Here is a 20,805-nt window from a genome sequence, read left to right on the forward strand (position 1 = left end):
CAGCCTTGGGAAACAGCCAGGAAATAGGGAGTGGGTAGACAAGGGATTGATAGCAGCTGAGGAGTGGGGAGGAAAAGAAAGGGGAAGGGGCTGTCAGACAGACAGGGGTTCAAGGCCTTTGGGACAGTGAAGTCGCCAGTCATTGTCCCATCAAAGTCCTGAGTGTGAAGCAAGCCTACGTACCTGTCTTCTCTAAACAGAATGACTTCAAAGCTATTAGTAAAGGGAGGTGGATTTTTCCTAGTAATTTATTATTAATTTTCAGAGGACAAAATTTCTCAAGAGTTTAGGCTTTGATGGTGGAAGAGGAAATTATGCTGCTGACTCTCTCACTTTTTTTAAGTATTGCTAGTTTTTGGAAGTAGAGGGGAACGAGTTAATGCTTAACTTCAGGAGGCATATTTTAATAATAATGGAAATTTGTAGAGGGATTTAAAGTTAATGAAACACTTTAAACACTGACAAAATTTACAACAAGCAGTTTGTCTTTGGGACCTCAAGACAAACTATGGGATGATTACTATAGTCCTTTAAGCTCCCTGAGCCTCAGTTTCCTCTTCTGAAGACTATGCACAATCGTACCAGGCACCACGCCTTATAGTAATGTGAATTATGATGATCATTCCCATATTATTAATGAGAATCATAGATTTAAGTTTCAAAGATCAGTTCAAGTCCCCTCCTCCCTTTTTTTTTTTCCCACTTAACAGTATTTATTTCCTCTCTCTCCCATGTCCCCATTAGAAAAAAAGAAAAAGAAATACAAAACCCTTGTGTCAAGCAAAACAAATTCCCACACTGGCCACATACAAAAAATGTGTTACTGCTTACTGGGCTCTTCCCCTCTCTCTTTCAGGTAGGCAGCGTTCTTTATAACAGTCCTCTGGAATTATGATTTTCTGATTCTTTGCCTTACGATACGGTTATTGGACAAATCATTCCCCGTCCTCTCCCTTCGCTCCCCATAGTTCATACAAATTCCTCTTAATAATTTCTTCCAGTTTTCCATTACATGCACATGCATTCAGCCATTCCCTCGATGATAGGCAGCCCTTTAGTTTCCAATTCTTCGCCATCCAAAGAGAACTGTTACAAATATTTGGTCCATATGTGAGTCCTCCTTCTCTTTGGGAAAACTCATTTTACAGATGAGAAAACCGAGTTTTGGGCAGTGTAAATGACCTATTCAGCCTCCCAGGAGCTGTAGGCAGAATCGGAACCCGACATTTTTTGATCCCAAGCCGGGCACTCTGCCACTGCCGTATGTGCCCAACACTTGATGATTAACTTTGAAGAGTGAAGTGATTCTGAATTTGGTGTTCAGACAGTCAGAAGGTTTGGGCCATAAAACATCACCCGTGAGCCTGGCCCCGCTGGCGCCTTTGGGGAAACAATGCTATAATTTGAAGGGAAAGGCTTTGAATTTACGCTTCTCTCTCTGAGATGCTCCTTTTCCCTTTGAGACTTTGAAACACAGAAGCCACAAGGGCCAAAAACAGTGGGAATGTGGTCTCGTTAGCTATCGGTGTGTGTCCTCCTGATCTGAAACAAGCATCTCTGCAGGATCAGCCGCATTTCAGTTAGACGATGAAACATTTAGGAGAGGAGTTTCCCACACTCCCTGGCCCTGCAGCCAGGGACTGTTTGGTGTCCGCAAACAATGGGAGGCTCATATTTGCTCTGCCGCCTTCAGGAATAAACTGTCTTTTGGAGGAAGAAAAAAACTAGCCACCTCTCCTGTCCAATTAAACTAAACAAACACTCTAAATAAACCCAGACTGGCCAGGCAGGATTTTCAGCTGCCCTCTTTCTTTTGGTCTACCTTAACAGTCTCATTCTGCTTGACTTGTGACTCATTCCAGTCTGATTTACTTCTCTGGTGTTCTCTCTGGAATGAGGGGGAAGGGGATGGTTTTAAAGTTTGATTTTCCTGAGGATTCGTTTTCTCTGATCGATCCACTTTCCCAATGGAGAGATCATTGGGTTTGGAGTTTCAGATCCTGGCCTTTACATTGTGAAGCAAGCCTATAGACCTGTCTTCTCTTAACTTCAAAGCTATTAGAAAAGGGAGCTGGATTTTTCCCTAGTAATTTGTTATTAATTTTCAGAGGACAAAATTTCTCAGGAGTTTAGGCTTTGATAGTGGAAGAGGAAATTGTCCTGCTGACTGTGACCATGAGCAAGTCAACAAATCTCTTTGGTCCCCTTCTTCCTCTCAAATGAAAAGACTGGATTGAAGACCAGGTTTTCCATCTTTAAATTTATGATCCTATGTTCCTATGAGGATCTAGCTTTGACCCTTCTCTGTATTTTAAAATTAGCCCAAGGATTGGTTTGGTGGGATGCCCCCACAAAGGCCGGATGAATGAGCCCAGAAAGTCACTTAGCTTCTGGGTGATCCCAGCAACTATAAGACCATGAATTTTCCACTGGAGTTTCCCCAGTGGGAGTTTCCAACAGAGTGAAGTCATATATCTGGATGACAAGACCTCTTTTTGCTTTCCACACCAAAAATAAAGAAGCACGATCCTAAAATAAGATTGAAATTTAGATCTGTCAGAGACCTTAGATATCCCCCCCCCCAGAAAAGTTCATGTAGGTAATAAGTGAAAGGGACGGGATTTGAACCCAGATTCTCTTAAGAGACATACAAGTCTTGTTTCCATTTGAAATCCATTTGCAGAGATAGGATTTGAATCAACTTGTCTTCTTCTTATCTCCCGTGGTCCACATCATTCCCATTTCCTTTTTGTTAAAGTTGTCAACTCCGTTTTCATGCAAGAAGTCAGTATGAGTAGACACCCCTGGTCCATGGGAAATTCATATGGAAGAACAAAAGGTCAAGAATCTCAAGGTCAATAATGGGAAAGTGCGGCCAGCAAGGGAGACTATCATTACCGAACAAGTCATAATTGTTTTTTTAAAAATTGGTCTAGTTAAGAAATAGAGAAGTTTTGATCAGTGAAACAGATCCACTGAAGGAACACAGTATCATGTTCCATAAAACCAAAGACCGCCATTACTTGGCTAAAGAGTCAGTATTTAACAAATTCTGTTGGGAGAACCAGAACACGGGGCAGCAGAAATTGGATGCAGCCCACCCTCTCACAATGCATATTAAGGTGGGCTCCAAATGGATGTGACCTAGACATAAAAGGTAGCATTATATGCAGATTGGAGGAACAAGGAAGAAATTACCTTTCAGATCCGCGCGTAGGGAGGAATTCATGACTAAACAAGTATTAGAGATGATCGCACATACTATATCGGATCATTTTATTTATATAAAACTGAAACATGTTTGCACAAACAAATTAAAATTGGGGGGAATCTTTGTAGTAGTTTTTCTGATAAACGTCTCATATCTAAAATATGCAGAAATAACTGAAATTTATAAATTGCAATGGATAAATGGTCAAAGGATATAAACAGGCGGTTTTCAAAAGAAGTTTAAATTATCAATAAATATATAAAAAAATGCTCCAAATCTCTAATACTTTTTGTTGCTGTTTGAGGTTGTGCCTTATTTTTTGTGACCCTATTTGGGGTTTTCTGGGCAGAGATACTGGGGTTTTCCATTTCTTTCTCTAGCTCATTTTACAGATGAGGAAAGTGAGACAAATAGTGTTGAGTGATTTGCCCAGGATCATGTAGTTAATACACATCTGAGGCCTGATGTTCTATCCACTGCGCCACCCAGTTGCCCTCACTACCACATACAGAAACAAAAATAATAGCAATATTGTAATTTCACCTTACACCCATCAGATGGCCAAAGATGACAAAAAAAGGAAAATGGCAGCTGTTAAGGAATCTTCAGGAAAACAGGCAAATTAGCATTACTGGTGCTAGGAACTGGTTCAACTATTTTGGGAAGCAATTTATGAACTACCCCTCAAAGTTACTCTACCTGTGCATAGCCTTTGACCCAGTGAGCCTAGACCCCAAAGTGATCAAGGAACTAGGGCTCCAAAAAACAACAATATTTTAGCAGCTCTTTTTGTAGCGTCAAAATAACTGGAAACTAGAAATTGGAAACTTATCTTTGGTAAAGATTTAAACAAGCGCTGTGTAAGTGTAACGGGATATTATTGTGCCATAATCACTATGGGAAATGTGTTTGCACCGATCTGGAAGAAGGGGAGAACTGGTAGAATTTACACAATGAGATTTGAAAATTTTAAAACTCTGACTGAGGCAATGACAAGCGAAGGTTCAGAGGACTGAAGATGACTCTCGGAGGCTGTGACACAGCAGCCACTTCCTGCTCTTGGTCACGTCCCTGAAATCCAGCACAAAACATGCATTTTTGGACATGGCTAATATGGGGATTTGCTTTGAAGAACCGTGTGTGTTTGTCATGAGGAACTGCTTTATATTATTCCCAGGTGAAAGGGAGAGACACAAACGATAAATAAATGATTGTCTGACTTTACTGCCCTCCCTTCCCCACTACCTTTAATCTCGTGTGCTGGCTTGGGTTCAGAGGTCCCGGATTCAATTCCTGACTCGCTCCTTCCCACTGGCAAAGCACTTGTATCTCATGGACATAAGTGCATCCATGTTTATCTCCTCGTCTGTAAAATAAGAGGTGGCCGGACTAAATGACTTCTCTTAAAAAGGACTTAAAAAAATCTTAACAAACACGAAATGAGAAAAGAAAAAAATGCCAGGTACCCAGCAGAACTTAAGAGAGGAGTTCAAGAATGTCTATGTAATAAATAATACATATTGTTCTCCAAGCTTCCCTGTTCTTCTTTGTTTCTTTGTTGGTTTTCTTTTGTTCTCTGCTCTGTACTTTTTATTTTTCCTCCTCCTTTTCTTCCCCACTTCAAAAAGAAGGCTACACACGGGAATTGTATAAATATGTTTATACATATTGGATTTAACATATTTAAACATGTTTAACATATACTGGCTTGCCTGCCATGTAGGGGAGTGGGTGGGGGGAAGGAGAAGAAAATCTAAAATACAAGGTTGTGCAAGGGTTGATGTTGTCAAATTATCCGTGTGTATGTTTTGAAAATAAAAAGCTTTATAAAAAAAAAAAAGAAGGCTAAAATTAAGCATGGATATATATATATATATATATATTATATATATATATACACACACAGACGGTACTATGCTCATTTCCTTTGTCATCTGTTTCTCTGAAGGAGGATGGCATCTTCCTTCATAAGTCCAAGTCTTTCTGTGTTTTTCTAAATCAAGCAGGTCTTCATTTCCTACACCACGTAGTATTCTAACCCAATCACATCGGATCTAAAGAAAGCGTCTGTGAAAATCCCCCTCCTCCCCAATCTTCTGCTTTTCTTCTATTCTTGGCTACACAGGCTTTATTTATTCAAGAAAATTTTAATTCAAGATAATCAAAATTATCCTTCTTGCACTCCAGCACTGCAATATTGTTTAAAGTCTGATACTGCTAAATATACTCCCTTTATACCTTTCCCCACCCTGATTTCTTTGAAGTTCCTGATCTTTTGCTCTTCAAAATGAACTTTGTTATTATTTTTTCTAACTCAGTAAAATAATTTTTAGCAGTTTAATGGGGGTGGCATTGATTAAATAGATTAGTCGGGTGAAATTGTCATTTTAAAAATTATATTGGCTATTACTTCGATTATTTGAGACTTGGTCATTTCTAAAGCCCCTTTCGGCTTTACAGTCCAGTATCTTCAGGATGATCATTTTCATTTTAGCCATTATCGAGTCACACCCCCACTTTGAGACTCGGCTTCGTTCTTTGTAAGAGGGGATTGGATGACTTCGAACATCCCTTCTACCTATGAACTAGATCATAGATTATGAGTCCCTGATTTTAAGTCTGGATGAGAGGGCATGGGGGTGGGAGGGGGGGGCAAAGGGGGAAATTCTCTCCTAGAAATATGACTGGGAAAGTGCTTGTATATGCCAATCTAATTCATCACCGAACAGATATAGGGTATCATCAGTGGGAGAGTTGATGTTTCTGAGGCTCATTATTGTCAGCAGAATTAAATCATGTGAGGTTTGAAATCTGCCCATTTTTGACTAAGTTAAATATAGCACAATCCCTTTCAAGCTTGGAACTCTGGGTGGATGCTCATTTGGACGGCTAGTTTGGAGGCTCAAACTGCTTCTGGTCCTTTGGCAGGAGGTGTTGTTGTGGGGGATGCTCTGCCAGACAGAGGGGGCCCTTGGGTGCCTCCAAATTCCCTTCTCTTTGATCCTGTCATTGCACCCTGAAAAAATACATATATACACACATATATGTATACCTATGCACATATATAGGTTTGTGTGTATTGGAAGGATGTGGGGATTTAGTTCCTCTCCATACACATCTTTGATCCCAGAAAGCAAGCGGGAGATAGCAGAGATAAAGAGGTATCAGTGTGTTAATAAGGTGTTCAGACCCAACCATCCTTTGTGAAATGTCAGCATCTTCTTCTGATTGCAGAAGTGAAGGGAGTAACCTCCTTGAGTGAGCCAAAAACGGGCTCCCCTTTGTGGGGCTTTAAATAGCGAAGCCTGGACTAATTCAGGACTTGGGTGAGGGAAGAAGGTCAGAGGCTGCCTGTGGAGAGCGTTTCTCTGTTCTCCCTCCTCCCCCTCATGGCCCTTCTGTGGGAGACCCTGCAACCAACCGGAGACAGATATTTTAGACAGAAATGGAGAAAGAACCATGGAGAGAAGTAGTTTCTAAATTTCTAGCAGCCGAGAAAGGAGGCTCTGAACTCGTTCTAGTTTTGTTATTTGAAAGTTGCATTTGCAGAAGAGCGGACCCGGGGAAGCTGGCTGAGATGCTGCTCCCCGTGAGGCTCCATGAAGATCCAGGAAAGAGAAGGGACACCGAGACCCTTCCACCTCACACGGCCCCCTGGCACCCCACATCCCCCCCTTACTCCCATTACACCACAAGCGGGGTCTCTTTTTCCCGGGCGCGTTAGTGATCGAGCGCAGGTTAATGTCTGCAGTCATTCTTACCATGGCTTCTTAGTAAATGCGTCCATTTTGACCTGTGTCTGCTGGCTGACTGTTAAGGGAAAGCGTACTAGTGGGGGCTCCTGTGGGGACCTTCGGGGACACCTCCTTTGAAATCACCCTCTGAAAAGCCAATGTGAGATTTTGATGACAAGTTGTGGGAGAAACCCAGAGCCGGGAGATATATAGATATATACACAACGTATGTAAGAGATGAATACACGCATATATATAATTATACCTTCATATAGATTCTTACATATGTTGTGTATATAGAAACTAATTTGTTTCCCTCGGTTCAAACACTCTCTGACACACACTAATATTGTGACTATGGGGAATTTATTTGGTCTCTCAATATGCCGAGCTATCTCTTCTAAGAGAGTAAGATGTCTGTTTCCATCGGTGAAGGGAGTTTCCACACCTGAAGTGTCCCAGACCAGAGAAATCAGAAGTCTCTTCCGATCTGTTCATGTTATCCTCCATCCCCACCCTACCCCCTCTCAATAACTCTGGTTTTTATCATTTTAAACTCTAGAGTCAAGTGCAAACTTTTCTAATTCGTAGTTAAACCGTGTGCAACCAACCCCGGCCTGGCTTTCTAGTGGTGTCCTCCCTTACTTTTCATGCTCTCCGTGGCCCAGCCTGCCCTGCCTTTCTAAACCTTCTCAGAGACTCACAGCTCCTTTGTTCTCACATGATTATCTGGGCATTCTGGGTCTGAGTAGTGTCTCCTCGTTAGAATTAGCCCCTTGAAATCTTTATTTATTTATTTTTTTATTTAATAGCCTTTTATTTACAGGATATATGCATGGGTAACTTTATAGCATTAACAATTGCCAAACCTCTTGTTCCAATTTTTCACCTCTCACCCCCCCACCCCCTCCCCCAGATGGCAGGATGACCAGTAGATGTTAAATACATTAAAATATAAATTAGATACACAATAAGTATACGTGACCAAAACGTTATTTTGCTGTAGAAAAAGAATCAGACTCTGAAATATTGTACAATTAGCTTGTGAAGGAAATCAAAAATGCAGGTGGGCATAAATATAGGGATTGGGAATTCAATGTAATGGTTTTTAGTTATCTCCCAGAGTTCTTTCTCTGGGTGTAGCTGGTTCAGTTCATTCCTGCTCCATTGGAAATGATTTGGTTGATCTCGTTGCTGAGGATGGCCTGATCCATCAGAACTGATCATCATATAGTATTGTTGTTGAAGTATATAATGATCTCCTGGTCCTGCTCATTTCCCTCAGCATCAGTTCGTGTAAGTCTCTCCAGGCCTTTCTGAAATCATCCTGTTGGTCATTTCTTACAGAACAGTAATATTCCATAATTTTCATATACCACAATTTATTCAGCCATTCTCCAACTGATGGACATCCATTCAGTTTCCAGTTTCTAGCCACTACAAAGAGGGCTGCCACAAACATTCGTGCACATACAGGTCCCTTTCCCTTCTTTATGATCTCTTTGGGATATAATCCCAGTAGTAACACTGCTGGATCAAAGGGTATGCACAGCTTGATAACTTTTTGAGCATAGTTCCAAACTACTCTCCAAAATGGTTGGATTCGTTCACAGCTCCACCAACAATGCATCAGTATCCCAGTTTTCTCGCATCCCCTCCAACAATCATCATTATTTTTTCCTGTCGTCTTAGCCAATCTGACAGGTGTGTAGTGGTATCTTAGAGTTGTCTTAATTTGCATTTCTCTGATTAATAATGACTTGGAGCATCTTTTCATATGACTAGAAATAGTTTCATGAAATCTTTATTTTTATAAAATAAATATTTTTTTTATCTTTCTCTAGAACCTAGGATGTGCACGTAGTAGATGCTTAATCAATAGTTATAGAATTAGACTGAATTGGAATGGGAAGATAGCATTCCCAGGTGATTTTTTTCCCTTTTATTTGAAATTTAGAGTGGGAGAAATGATTTTTCCAACGTTATTTCTTGTCTGAGGTTTTTTCCTTTTAACCCAAAATTTAGGGACTTGGAGGGTTTTTTTGTTTGTTTGTTTTGTTCATTACTGTCTCCTCCCTTCTCTTGAATTATAGGGCACCGCTGTAAGGTCACTCCTCCTGTGGCACGAAAATATAGCCACCATTTCTGAAGTAGACAATTTCAAAAGGCAAATACTCTCTGGTGTTCTTGATTCATCTGTTTCTGAATGTGGGCCCCATATGTTGCATCAGCAAGTGGGACTCCATTGTACCAGGCTCGCTTGCTCTCTCTCTGTCTCTCTGTCTCTGTCTGTCTCTGTTTCTCTGTCTCTGTTTCTCTGTCTTGTTTCTCTGTCTCTCTGTCTCTGTTTCTGTCTCTCTTACATACTCACCCCACTGAAAAATCAATATTTCAGTGAGCACACAAAGAGGCAGCATGTAAGCACAGCTGAGGCTGTCTTTGTGGCCTAGTCCACTGGGTATATACACCCTCACACACACAGTCACACACAGTCACACTCACACACACTCACACACAGAGACACAGACACACACACTCCCTCCCTCACATTCACACACACACTCACAGTCACACTCACACACACACTCACACATTCACACACACACACACACACACACACACACACACACACACACACACATACACTAGTGGACAAGGGAGAGAAGGGAGAGAAGGGAGCCTGCCCACCCTCCCCTGGCATCCACAGTAAGGAGAAGCAGCAGAGATGTGGAGAGCACAAGAGGAGGGAGGATGGGAAGAAAGATCTTGAAAAAATGAAACCATTGAAAAGAGAAATTTCTCTTTTCAAAGGACTCAGAAAGGGAGAGAAAGAAAGAGTAAACTGCAAAGGAAGGATGGAAAAATTGGCCAGGGAAGGACTCTCCTTAATAAATGGATTTGATTTTTTCCTCTATTCCTCAGGCCCCAAGCTGGGGAAATGATAAAGAGAATACTTTGGCCCGGTTGTCCCAGTGAAGACCTTCATTAAATCATTCCCCAAACGGGCTGATTTTATATAAAATGGGCGCCTCCTGCTCCTTGGAGCCCGGCTGTTTAGTCCGGTGCTCATTACAATAACCCGATACTGGGTTCCCCCTGAAGAAACTGAGGCTCAGTGAGACTCAGACAAGGGGTCTGACTGCAAACTGTTATCTTGTGCCTGGCAGTGTACCGCGTGCTTTGGGTGCCTGGCACATTGCAGCTGCATTTCACACAGTAGGTGCCTGGCACATTGCGCTGCACTGCACACAGTAGGTACTGGGAAAGTTCATTTGCACTGCACACATTAGATACTAGGAAATCATATTTGCGTGTGCCTGGCATTGTGCAGCTGCATTGCACACAGTAGGTGGCTGGCACATTACAGCTGTATCATGCACAATAGAGTGGCTGGCATATTGCAGCTGCATTGCACACAGTAGGTACTATTTGTGTGTGCCTGGCATTGTACAGTTGCATCACACACAGTAGGTGCCTGGCACATTGTAGCTGCACTGCACACAGTAGGTACTAGGAAATCATATTTGCATGTGCCTGGCATATTGCTGCTGCACTGCACACAGTAGGTGCCTGCCACATTGCGCCGCACTGCACACAGTAGGTACTGGGAAAGTTCATTTGCACGCACTCAGTGGGCTCCGGGAGGCGCTCTGCCCCAGCAGAGGCTCGATCCACGCCGGCCCCGAGGAGAGATCTCCCGCTAAGGCAGGAGCATCAGAAGGCTGCTGCCATTCTGCATCCTTCCTCGAGCTCTCTCCAGCCCAACCTCTCGAGGATTTCCAAGGCTTCCACTGTGGACCAGGCTCAGGGATCCCCCGGCACGAGAGCCGCTCCTGCCCTCAAGGGGCTTCCAGTCTCCCGGGGCGCGCTTACGGGCCCCTCCACCACGTAGCAGGGGGTTTGGGGAAGGGAAGGGAGGGGCTGAGGTAAGGGGGCGGGGTTTCCCGGTGTCCGCCTCCCCTCGCCTAGCTGGGCGCTGCTCCTCCCCCTCTTCGTTCCTCCCTGTCTCCTCCCTCCTTTCTTTTTCCCCCTCCTCCTCCTCCCCCCTTCTCCTCCTTCTTCCTCCTCCCTCTCCCTCCTCCCCTTCCCGACGTGGCTGCGCCTCATTTGCATATGGGTGCTCATTTGCATCCGGCCGGGGCTCCTGGCTCCCCGGGGCGCGGGCCCCGCGCGGCACGTGACTCCGACCCGGGAAGGGGGCGGGGCCTCGGGGGGCGGGGCCCCGCTGACTTGACACGAGCCGCGGTGCGAGCTCCCTTTGGCGCGGAGGAGCTAGAGCTGCCGTGACCTCCGACCCCGCCCGCCGGCAGCCAATAAGAGCGCAGGTCGTCTCCAAACCCAAAATTTCCACGTCGGCAAAAGTCAAGATGGAAGGGAGCGGAGCGGAGCGCCGGGGAGCGCCGGGGGCGGGGGCCCCCCGCGGCAGACCTGTTGCACGGGCTCGCGTGGGCGCAGCGAGGGGGGCGCGGGTGGGGGGCTGCGGGCGCGGGGCGCTGCCTGCCCCCCCGGGAGGGAGCCGGGACTCGGGCAAGGGCAGACCCCGACTCCTCGGGGCTGAGGGGCTCGGGTCGGCGCGCCGCGGGGCAGCGGGGGAGGGGGCCAAGGGCTGGGGGGCGACCCCCGCTCTGCCGGGCCGCCCCCCCAGTGCGGGACCGCTCTCCGCGCTGCCCCCGCCCCCAGCCGGGAGCTCCGGGAGCTGCTGCACCCCCCTCCCCCCGAGCGCGCTGCCGAGAGCAGGACCCGAAGTTGCCAGAAGTTGCTGCAGGGGCAGCTCCCGCAGAAAGTGCCGGGCTGCGCCTCGGGGCCGGGGCGGGCGGCGTGGAAGCGGCGGCGTCGGTCCTGGGGCGGGGGCGCCCGGGCTGGGGCGTTTGCGGGCGTCGGAGACTTGATTCAGTCGTTGCTCTCCCTGGTCCAGGGCGCCGAGTGCTCGGCTCCCGCTGCCACTTTCCCTAGTTAACGACCGGCTCGCGCCGCCCTCCCTCCCTCCCTCCCCCGGCGGGCTCCGAGCCCCGCGTTCCTCCTCAGCCGGGGGCCGCCCGGGAAGGCCCTTCCAGCCGTCGGAGGCAAAGTTCTGTGACGCTCGGGCTCTGGTTAGGAAAGCAGTCAGTGCACTACAGAACTTTGTCTCCGGAGGCTGCACCGCCCCGGCCCCGAACGGTTCCTGCAGGTGGACTCGCCGCGACGGGCGCCCGGGGGGCGGGGGCTGCGGGGACCGGGACCGTGCGGAGACCCCCCCCCCCCCCCCCCCCGGCGCTGGGAACGCGAACTCCCGACGGGCCCCCGACGGCTGGGGGGGGGCTGCGAGGGCCGGGACCGCTCGGAAACCCCCCCCCTCCCCCCCGGCGCTGGGAACGCGAACTCCCCGACGGGCCCTCCGCCCTCCTCCGGGGGCCCCCCTGGGCAGGGAGCGCAAACAGCCCGTCTGGGCCCGCTGGGGGTTCCTCCGAGAGTGCCCCGGAGCCGTCGGGACGCGCGGCGGGCTTCTCGCTCCCGGGCCGGGCCGGCCGCCTGCGGGGAAGGAGCTTCTTCGCCGAAGCCCCGGGAAATCTCCCTCTGTTCCCAGGCTGACCTGGGCAGGATCCCGGACCTGCCGCCGCCCTCCGAAGGAGCCCGACGCCCTCCGGGATCTCGCGAGCGAAGCGGAGCCACCTCGGGAGCCCCTTCCAGCTGTTCGGCTTCAGAAGCTCATTGGGGGCGGCTCGGGCTTGTTCCGGGCTCTCCCGCCCCCGCTCCCCTTACCTGAGCGGGCCGCCCCTGGCCCGCGGGTGGGGAATGGACTGTCCCCCTCCTGCTGGAACACACGGCCCCTCCCTCCGCGGGGACGAAAGCTCGGGGGTGCCGGCGGGGAATCTGTGCCGGGCCGGCCTCTGGGGCCCGGCCTCTGGGGCCCGGCCTCTGGGGCCCGGCCTCTGGGGCCCGGCCTCTGGGGCCCGGCCTCTGGGGCCCGGCCTCTGGGGCCCGGCCTCTGGGGCCCGGCCTCCGGACTGTGCAGAGTGTTACAGGGCCGCCCGTGAACGGCCCAGGAAAGGAGCCTTGATGGGGATCCCGGGTCCGATCGCCTTTGAAACCCAGGCTCTAGGAAGTTCCTTTAAAGGCCCCCGAGCTTCCCTTCCCTCATCTGTGAAATGGGCTTGACATAAGCCAAAGTCTCACAGGGTTTCGGTGTGGCCACGCGAGAAGGGCTTTGTTGGCCGTTATTAAGGGATGGGCCCCAGCGGGACCGAGACTAAGGGAGGACCAGCCGAGGGCAGGGAGGGCCCCATGGCTCGGGCCTGAGCTCTCCCGAACCATTCCCAGCATTTAAGCAAGGGGCTCGGGAAGGCTCCGCAGGTGCCGGGAGCGGCCGGGTTCTCTCTCACCCTCATTTTCCCGGTCCTGCTTTCTCCCTCAGGTTTTCCTTTCAACCCCTGCTCAAAGGTAAAAAGCCGAAGAAGGACGGGATTGTTTTAAAACCTTGTGGAAAATTAAAGAAATGAAACAAGCTGTGATTCTCAACCTGATTTAGGGGTACCTGCCTTGCAGGCTGGCTTCGCAGGGCATCCCTTGTTTTCAGAATTCCCATTTCGCACCCTTGTTCTCCACCCTTATCCCACCCAAACTCTAATCAAGGCCACTTGTAAGAAGGAAAAACTGGGGTGGGGGTGGGCAGGGGCTTGGAGAAGTTTGGGGTCAGATGGAGGTGGGGTTGGGCTGGGAGTAAGTGGGACACACTCAGTGGCTTGTTAAGGAACCTCATTAATTAAGAGGTTAAACAGGTAGTGGTGGTCCCATGGTTTATTCCTTCATTTACAGCACAGTTGACATTGGAGGGCTCCCAGGTGCCCTGGTGAGTGCTCGCTTTATGGGGGCAGCACCGTGCAGGAGAAGAGGCCCTGGGTTCAGATCCTCCTGGCTCCCTCTGATTTGGGGCAAGTTTGTTCCCCTCAGTTTCCTCTGGCACAAGATGAGGGGATCGATGAGTTGGGTCCCTGGGCTGACCAAGTAACAGCAGTCTCTTGCCACAAGTAATTTCTGTGTCTGAACCCCTTTACATTAGCGTTCTTGTTTCTAAAAAAGCCAGCACTTTTGTTTTGCTCCCAAAAATATTAGGGTTCCTTGGAATTTCCCTCCAAAGACTGGGAATTTCAGTTTTTCGGTTGGGTGACCTGGTGATTTCTCAAGGGTCTTCTTTGTAAAACAAAGATTGAGAAGTATTTTGGCTTGAGGGCGAGACTGGCGTGGCTGGGGAGCCCCGGGAAGGATCTGTATCGGCCCTACCGGCCACCTTTCTCAAGCCTCTCATTCCCTCATTGCAGAGTGAGTGCTTTTAATGATGGGTAAAGGCTCCATCCTGACCCACACTGTCTCTCCCCTGTTCCCATCTCCTCTTAGAATCCCTGCTTTCCTTCGAGACTCGTCCCCTGTAAGTGGCCATTGCTGCCACCCTTTTCCTCCACTCACTCCCAGCTGCCAGCATCTCTCTGCTGCTATGCATAGATCGCATTGTGGGGCTTTATCCGAGTCCTTCCCTTATTCGAATGTACAGTCACTATGGGAAGGAATTTCCATTTCCCCCCTTTTGTGTTCTCGTGCCAGCCCCGTGCCCGGATTGTAGCAGACTGGTAGAATCGGCTCTAGAACCAGCAGTGACCTCAGAGGCCACTCTGCCCCATGGAGAAGGCGGCAGATCTGGAGGTGTGAAGTCCCTCCAAGTCCTCAGTAGGTTAAAATGGAAAGCTGTGCTGGGCCCATCTCAGAAGGCATACATTAGGTGCCTACTATGTGCCAGGCATACAGTGGGGCTATGGACACAAACTGATGCTGCACTCGGGGGCTTGTAGTCTCCATAGAAGACGCCAAGACCTCTTGCTGATCCCAAGCTATGCGGTTCCCACCCTGCTTAGAACCATTTTCATTTTTCCAGATCTAAAAGTCTATTTCCGGGTAATGGCAGTTTGGCTTTCGAAAGCTCTTTCCAAGAATCCCAGCCAGATGATGGCTCTCCTGCCTTCTCCTCCTTGTTCCTGGTGAAGGCTCAGCCCGGGTGCTGGCTGCCTCCTGCCACAGGGACTTCCTGGTTTTCCTCGGTGACAGGCCAGGCCCTTTGCCTGGATTTTGCACCACTTGGGAGACCCCGGCCCGGGACCCCTGGCCTGTGCTCCCTGAGCAAAGCAGAATTGAAGTAGCCCAGAGGAGTGCATAAGGTTAGAGCCCCCCCCCCCCAATTTCACGGGGACTCCTCGTGGCCGACGCCCCCCTGGCTCCCTCGGCCACGTAGCTCGATTCTGACAGGGGAGGTCATTGTGTGGCTCTGAGAGAGAAGGACGGCAACCAACCAACCGTTCCATCAGGGAACATTGCTTTTGATTCTGCAGGGCCAGCAGGCAGGAGGTGCTTAGGAAATCCCTGCTGATAGAAGCAGGTTAGGCCAGGTAGGCCGGGGAGGTGAGGGAGGTGCTTGTAACCAGGAGGAAGTTGTTGGGTGACTCGGCTCCCTCCCCGGAGTCACGGGGCCTCCAGAGATGACCCTTCCAGCCTGAGATTCCCAGAGGACTTCAGTTTCCCGGACCCTCATTCTGGGCACTTGGGGGAGATGGCAGGCTCTGCTGCCTGTAAATGGGCTTGGGGAGAGGAGAATGAGTTTACTTTGGTGGGGGGGGGGGGGGGGGGTCCCTTCTTGAAATGGGTCCCTTGTGTTCTTTCTGCCGTCCTTTGTGGGATTTCAGGAGGGCGATGGTAGTGGAAGAAAAGGACACCTCATTTGGGAGGGGGCTACCTGTAATATTTGGCCTTAAAGTCAGAAGCAGCCTTTGCCCCATTCTGGTTCAACCGGGGCCAGAATAAAGGAACCAGGGGATTATACGGCTGCTAAGGTCAAAGACTTTGCTGCTTCTAGTTTGTTTTAGTCGGTGGGAGTGGAGTGCTGGACCTAGAGCCAGGAACACCTGTTGAAGAGCTCTCAGACACTTCCTTGCCGGGTGATTACTTAGCTAATTGCTTATCTCTTGCCTCAGTTTATTCAGCTGTAAAGTGGAGATAATAGTAGTAGCCCCTCCCTCCCGAGGTGATAAAGAATCAGCCCAGCCCACAGTAGGCACTTATTGGCTGAATTGGAATGGCTGACCCAGAGGCAGTGATGTGAGTCACATGAGTCCCCGGCAATCATGAGTTTGAAGCCCTGGAAACCAGTCTTTTTACAGTCCGCCAGGAGAGGTTCAGCCCCGGGGCGTTCTGGGACCCATTCCCCAGCCTCCTTCCACCCTGTTCTTCTCCCCCATCCCTGGCTTTGAGTTCTGGGCTGTCACCCTTGTTCCTGGAAAGATTGTGCCGAGGGCTGCCCCCTGGCTCCATTCCCCAAACCTGACTGGCCTTGCTGGCCCGGACGTGTCCTCCTGCCCTTAGAATCTCCTCAAGGGCAGAACTTCAGCTTTAGACGGGGAGCACCTTGTTGGGCACAGAACAAACCCTTAGCCAAGGTGCTTCTTTCTCCTTTTCAGCGACGTGGTGGGATAGAACATGGAGAGAGAAATCGGGGTGGGATCTCAAAGATCATCCAGTTCCAGACCCTCAATTTACCGAGAAGAAAATGAGTTTACAGAAGCCTGAAGGCTCCAGACCAAGGTCACCAGAATGTGGGCCTTCTGACCCTGGAGGCCAATTCTCTCTGTGCCCCTCACTTTTTCTCTGGTCCACAATAACCATTGACCCGAGGGTACCTTTTAAGCCTCGGTTTCCCCTCCTTAAAATCTAAGGTGTTCCCTGAGGTGCTTTCCTTCTATTTTCGAGGTTGCAGCGCTTCTGGGGGCATTGCTTTTTGTTCCCAACCCAAAGGTCATGTTGCATGTCTTAGGTACAGGGGTAACTTAAATGGAAGTATCTGGGGGTACCTTCCATAGCAGCCTGTCCCTGGGGCCCTTGTCAGGTGTTTGAAGAGCAAGTTCTGAATGAAATGGACTCTTCTATGTGATTTATAGAAAAGCCCAAGTCAGGTTCTGCACATGGAGTGAAAAGTGCCCTGGGCTCAGCAAACCTGGGTCAAATCTCACCTTGGCAAAAGCCCTTCCTGGGGCTGTGGAATTGAGTTCAGGGCAACAAATGCCTACTAAGTGCCAGTATCTGAGCCTTAGTGACCCCATCTGTAAAATGGGCAATGATGGAACCAATAGAATCATCCCCATAAGCTGCTGAGGGTCGTGTGAGGATATCACATATTTTAAAATGTGCCCTTAGCTGGCGCTGGTCTTGAAAAATGGGCAACAGCAGGGGGAAGGTCCCCCAGAACGCGGCACATGATCCGCTCGCCTGGGATGAGACAGAATCATGAAGGCACGGGAAGAACAGACGGGAAGTCACCTTCTTTCCACCCTCAGCCTGCTACTGACTCAGCCTTTCTCTGAGTCAGTTTCTGCTGCTTGGTTTGACTAGAATATGGGGCACTGAGGGCTTGCTCTGGTCCCTCTAGTTGCATGGAGCCCAGGTCCTGACTCTGCAACTGGAAGGGAGCTTGGGCCCTGGGGCCAACTCGCCCATCTTACAGAGGAGGAAACTGTCGGCCAAGGCCAGAGACCGTTTTCCACTTATAAATGGGAAGGGCCGAACTTTGGAGGCCGTTCCACAGGGCACCCGGGGTTTGGGGTCCAGTGGGCCCTCTGGGGCATTTAGATTCAAGGGACTTGAGTTCAAGTCCCAGCTTTGCCACTTCGTGCAGGGGACTTACTTAGCTTGGTGAGGTCCTGCTGGATCTCAGTTTCCTCATCTAAAAAATGAGGGGCTTGGACTAGAGGACCCCAGTTCTCAATCTCCCAATTTAGTGATGAATGACTTCTGCCCCTGGGCTTTATCTCTTTTCTTCAAGGAACCTTCTCATCAAGAAATCCTGATTGGGGAAGTGGAGAGTTAGTGGTGTGTGTGAGAGAGACAGACAGAGAGGGAAAGACAAAGATGGAGAGGGAAAGACAGAGAGACACACACAGAGATCGAGACACAGAGAGACAGAGAGAATTGATTCAAGCAGGACCAGGCTGACTCAGGGAAATGCTGCTTGACTTGGGCGATGCTGAAACTTGTAAGAGGAGACCGGAAGGAATAGACCCTCAAGGGCTTCTAATCAACGTTGGAATCATTCACATGCGAATATGCTTCTCGAGAGCTATTTATGCGATGCCCCCCCTAGGCCCTGCTCCCACCCTACGTGATCTAAAGCTGAGAACTGTTTGATGAAGAGATTCTAAGTCAGTGCTCATTGGGGGCAGCCTGGGCTGGGACCTTCTGGGAAATCTGGGACCTGGTAAACCAGCCTGGGGCAAACCCAGGGGAAAGTGTGGTTTTGCGTGGTCAGGCTTGCTGTGCGACCAGTCGGGGGTCCCCCGGGGCTCAGGAGAACTCGAATCCTGCCCCGGTTATTACCCCGGTTATTGCCCCAGTTATAGCTGGCGTTTCTGAACACCTACTATGTGCCGGCACCCTCAAAGTGTTTCACAAATAGGATTGAGCTTCCCAGCAGCCCTGGGAGCCATCATTGTCCCCTTCCAGATGAGGGCAAAGGTTAGTTAGTAACTCTTGACTTCCTGACCAAGGCCCAGCCGGTTAATATGCCTTTATTAAAGGTTCCTGGGTGACCAATGAGTCTGGAGCCTCGTTCATCTCTTCATGCATGTACCCCCAAATGTGGGGGTACAAAGGCTGGATTTGGGGCTGGGGGTTCAGGGGTTGGCTGCGGCTGCCCCCCATTCCCCAGAAGGTTTGGCTCCTGACCCATCCCACCTACATCGTGGGGCTGTGAGGCTCATGGGAAACAGTGGGTGCCCGAGTGCTTTGCCAAGGCAGAAAACAGGAGGCAGCCCCTGCAATGGGCAGCTTTGGACGGGTCCTTTCACCCCGGCTTAAGGGGCTGTCTCAGTGTTGGCTGCATCCAAGGCCCTCTCCCCGGGCACCGGTCAGGCCCTCCGCCTGGTGGACCGACTCCCTGCCCAGCCTAAAGCCTCCCCCCCATCTCCTCCTATCTCCCTTCTATCTCTATAAGCTCATGCTCCCCTCCTTCCTTCCTCTTCACCCCTTAGAAGGGTACTGGAAGGCTGGCAACTTTTAGCTTTTGGTGAGTGTGTCCCCAGGCCCGGCCCAGCCTGCACAGAGCGATGGAACAGGAGCTTGTTGGTAAATTGGCAGCCAAGATCATTGGATCAGAATTCCCAAGCTGCAGGGGAAGGGACCTCAGAGTCTGGTGAATTCGACTCCCCATTTTACAGATGAGGGAACTGAGACTTAGTGGAACTGATTTGCCCGGAGTCAGGAGGTACCACTGGGATTTGAACCAAGGGCTCCCAGCGGCCAATCTGCTATTTCCCCCAACATGGAAGCTCTCAACAAACAGCAATGTTCAATATAGTCTGATTTGCTTTAATTCAGAATATCTCAGTGGGAACTGCCCTTACGAAGGACTGGGTGTCCTGTGAGCTGAATAATGCTGACAACTAGCCCCTCTGAGGACCTGCATGAAATATTGGGAAGCCAAGAGGATGTCTGAAGGAATATAGAGTTGGGGGGCCTGGCTGTGAGTCTAGTCCCTTTCTACCTCAGGCGTGACATTCCCCTCGAAGAGCCTGTTTCCACACCTGTAAAATAAAGAACTGGTCAAGGTGACCCCTGTGCCCACTTTAGGCCTGAATCTAGGATCTTTGTGGGAAATGTTCCCATTCTAGTCTTTTGATCTTTCCCCAGTTCAAACAGGTTTTTAATTTATAGATTCCCTCCCTCCCTCCCTCCCTCCCTCCCTCCAGGGTTTTTTTTTTTTTTTTTTTTTTTTTTTTCTTCCCCAAAACACACATTGTTCCTAAGCAAGCTGGATTTTCTTTTGGGAATCAGGTTGCTTTCAGAGCTGACGTTTCAACCTCGGTTTATTTTCACTAACCTTGGCAAGGGGTGTTTACCTATGATGAGATAATTATATCCTTTGGCATTGGGCCTTTCCTCATATCCTCCCATGAAATAGGATTTGGATGATCTATTTCTCCCTCCAAGGTTATAGAGTCATATTTTTGGTAGTTGGTCCTTCTTTTGTTAGTTTTTTTTTTTTTTTTAAACTAGGGTTATCTCTCTCTCTCTCTCTCTCTCTCTCTTTCTCTCTCTCTCTCTCTCTCTCTCTCTCTCTCTCTCTCTCTCTCTCTCTCTTCCTCTGTCTCTCCCCCCCTCCTGTCCTCCTCCTCTTCCCTCCTTTCTTCTCTCTTTCTCTGTCTTTGCCTCTGACTCCCTCTGTCTCCGTCTCTTTCTCCTTCTCTCTCTTCCCTGCTCCCCTCCTCCTCCCTCCTTCCATCTCTTTCTTTTTGTCTCTGTCTCTGCCTCTGTCTCCCTATGTCTGTCTCTCTCTGTATCTCTGTCTCTCTTTTCCTCTCCCATCCATTCTCCCCCACCCTCCCCAAAAGAAAAAAAATCTCATAGCAGTGAGTAGGAGGAATGGGGCAAAAATGAAGAAAACATTCACGACTATTGCCCAGACTTAGGCTAGTTGACATGCCGGTGGGTCTGCAGTTGCTTTACAGGGTCAGCTGTAGGAGCTGAGAGATCTGCCCAAGACAAGGCAGCTTTTACCCAAGGATGGACTCGAGGAATCCAAACGTGGGCACCCTGGCCTGACAGAGTCCGCACTGATCAGGAGGTGGTCCAGGGAAAACCGTTCTGAACAGAGAGGGGGGAGGACTGGGGGTGGGGAACGACAGGGGCCGAGTTCAGACCCTGTCTCTGCCACACTGGGAAAGCCACTTCACTCAGGCCACGGCATTTCCACTTTGGGAATCGGCAAATGATACAAATCTGGCCTTGATTTATTGTCTGTTGATCGTCTAGACTTAGAAAATGGTGGGAAAATTGGTAATAATGAAGAGGAGA

The 20,805-nt window shown here is 49.4% G+C and overlaps 1 protein-coding gene across 1 annotated transcript; it reads left to right on the plus strand.

The window, feature by feature from the left end:
* The first annotated feature begins 11,312 nt into the window (after positions 1–11,312).
* LOC116419560 (collagen alpha-2(VIII) chain-like) lies at positions 11,313–15,553 on the plus strand. The gene is made up of 3 exons (XM_031940267.1): positions 11,313–11,414; positions 11,591–11,781; positions 11,840–15,553. The coding sequence occupies exons 1-3, from the start codon at positions 11,313–11,315 to the stop codon at positions 12,957–12,959; spliced, it is 1,413 nt and encodes a 470-aa protein (XP_031796127.1). The 3' UTR covers positions 12,960–15,553.
* Positions 15,554–20,805: the final 5,252 nt, after the last annotated feature.

The sequence above is a fragment of the Sarcophilus harrisii genome, chromosome 5, assembly GCF_902635505.1.
Source record: "Sarcophilus harrisii chromosome 5, mSarHar1.11, whole genome shotgun sequence".
Classification (NCBI taxonomy): Eukaryota; Metazoa; Chordata; class Mammalia; order Dasyuromorphia; family Dasyuridae; genus Sarcophilus; species Sarcophilus harrisii.

Excerpts from the sequence above, each read along its gene's own strand:
- LOC116419560 (XM_031940267.1), top strand. The coding sequence starts at position 11,313 with ATGGAAGGGAGCGGAGCGGAGCGCCGGGGAGCGCCGGGGGCGGGGGCC. Across the intron at positions 11,415-11,590 it reads GCGCAGCGAGGGGGGCGCGG|TGCGGGACCGCTCTCCGCGC; the intron begins GTGGGGGGCTGC and ends CCGCCCCCCCAG. Across the intron at positions 11,782-11,839 it reads GCGTGGAAGCGGCGGCGTCG|TCGTTGCTCTCCCTGGTCCA; the intron begins GTCCTGGGGCGG and ends GACTTGATTCAG.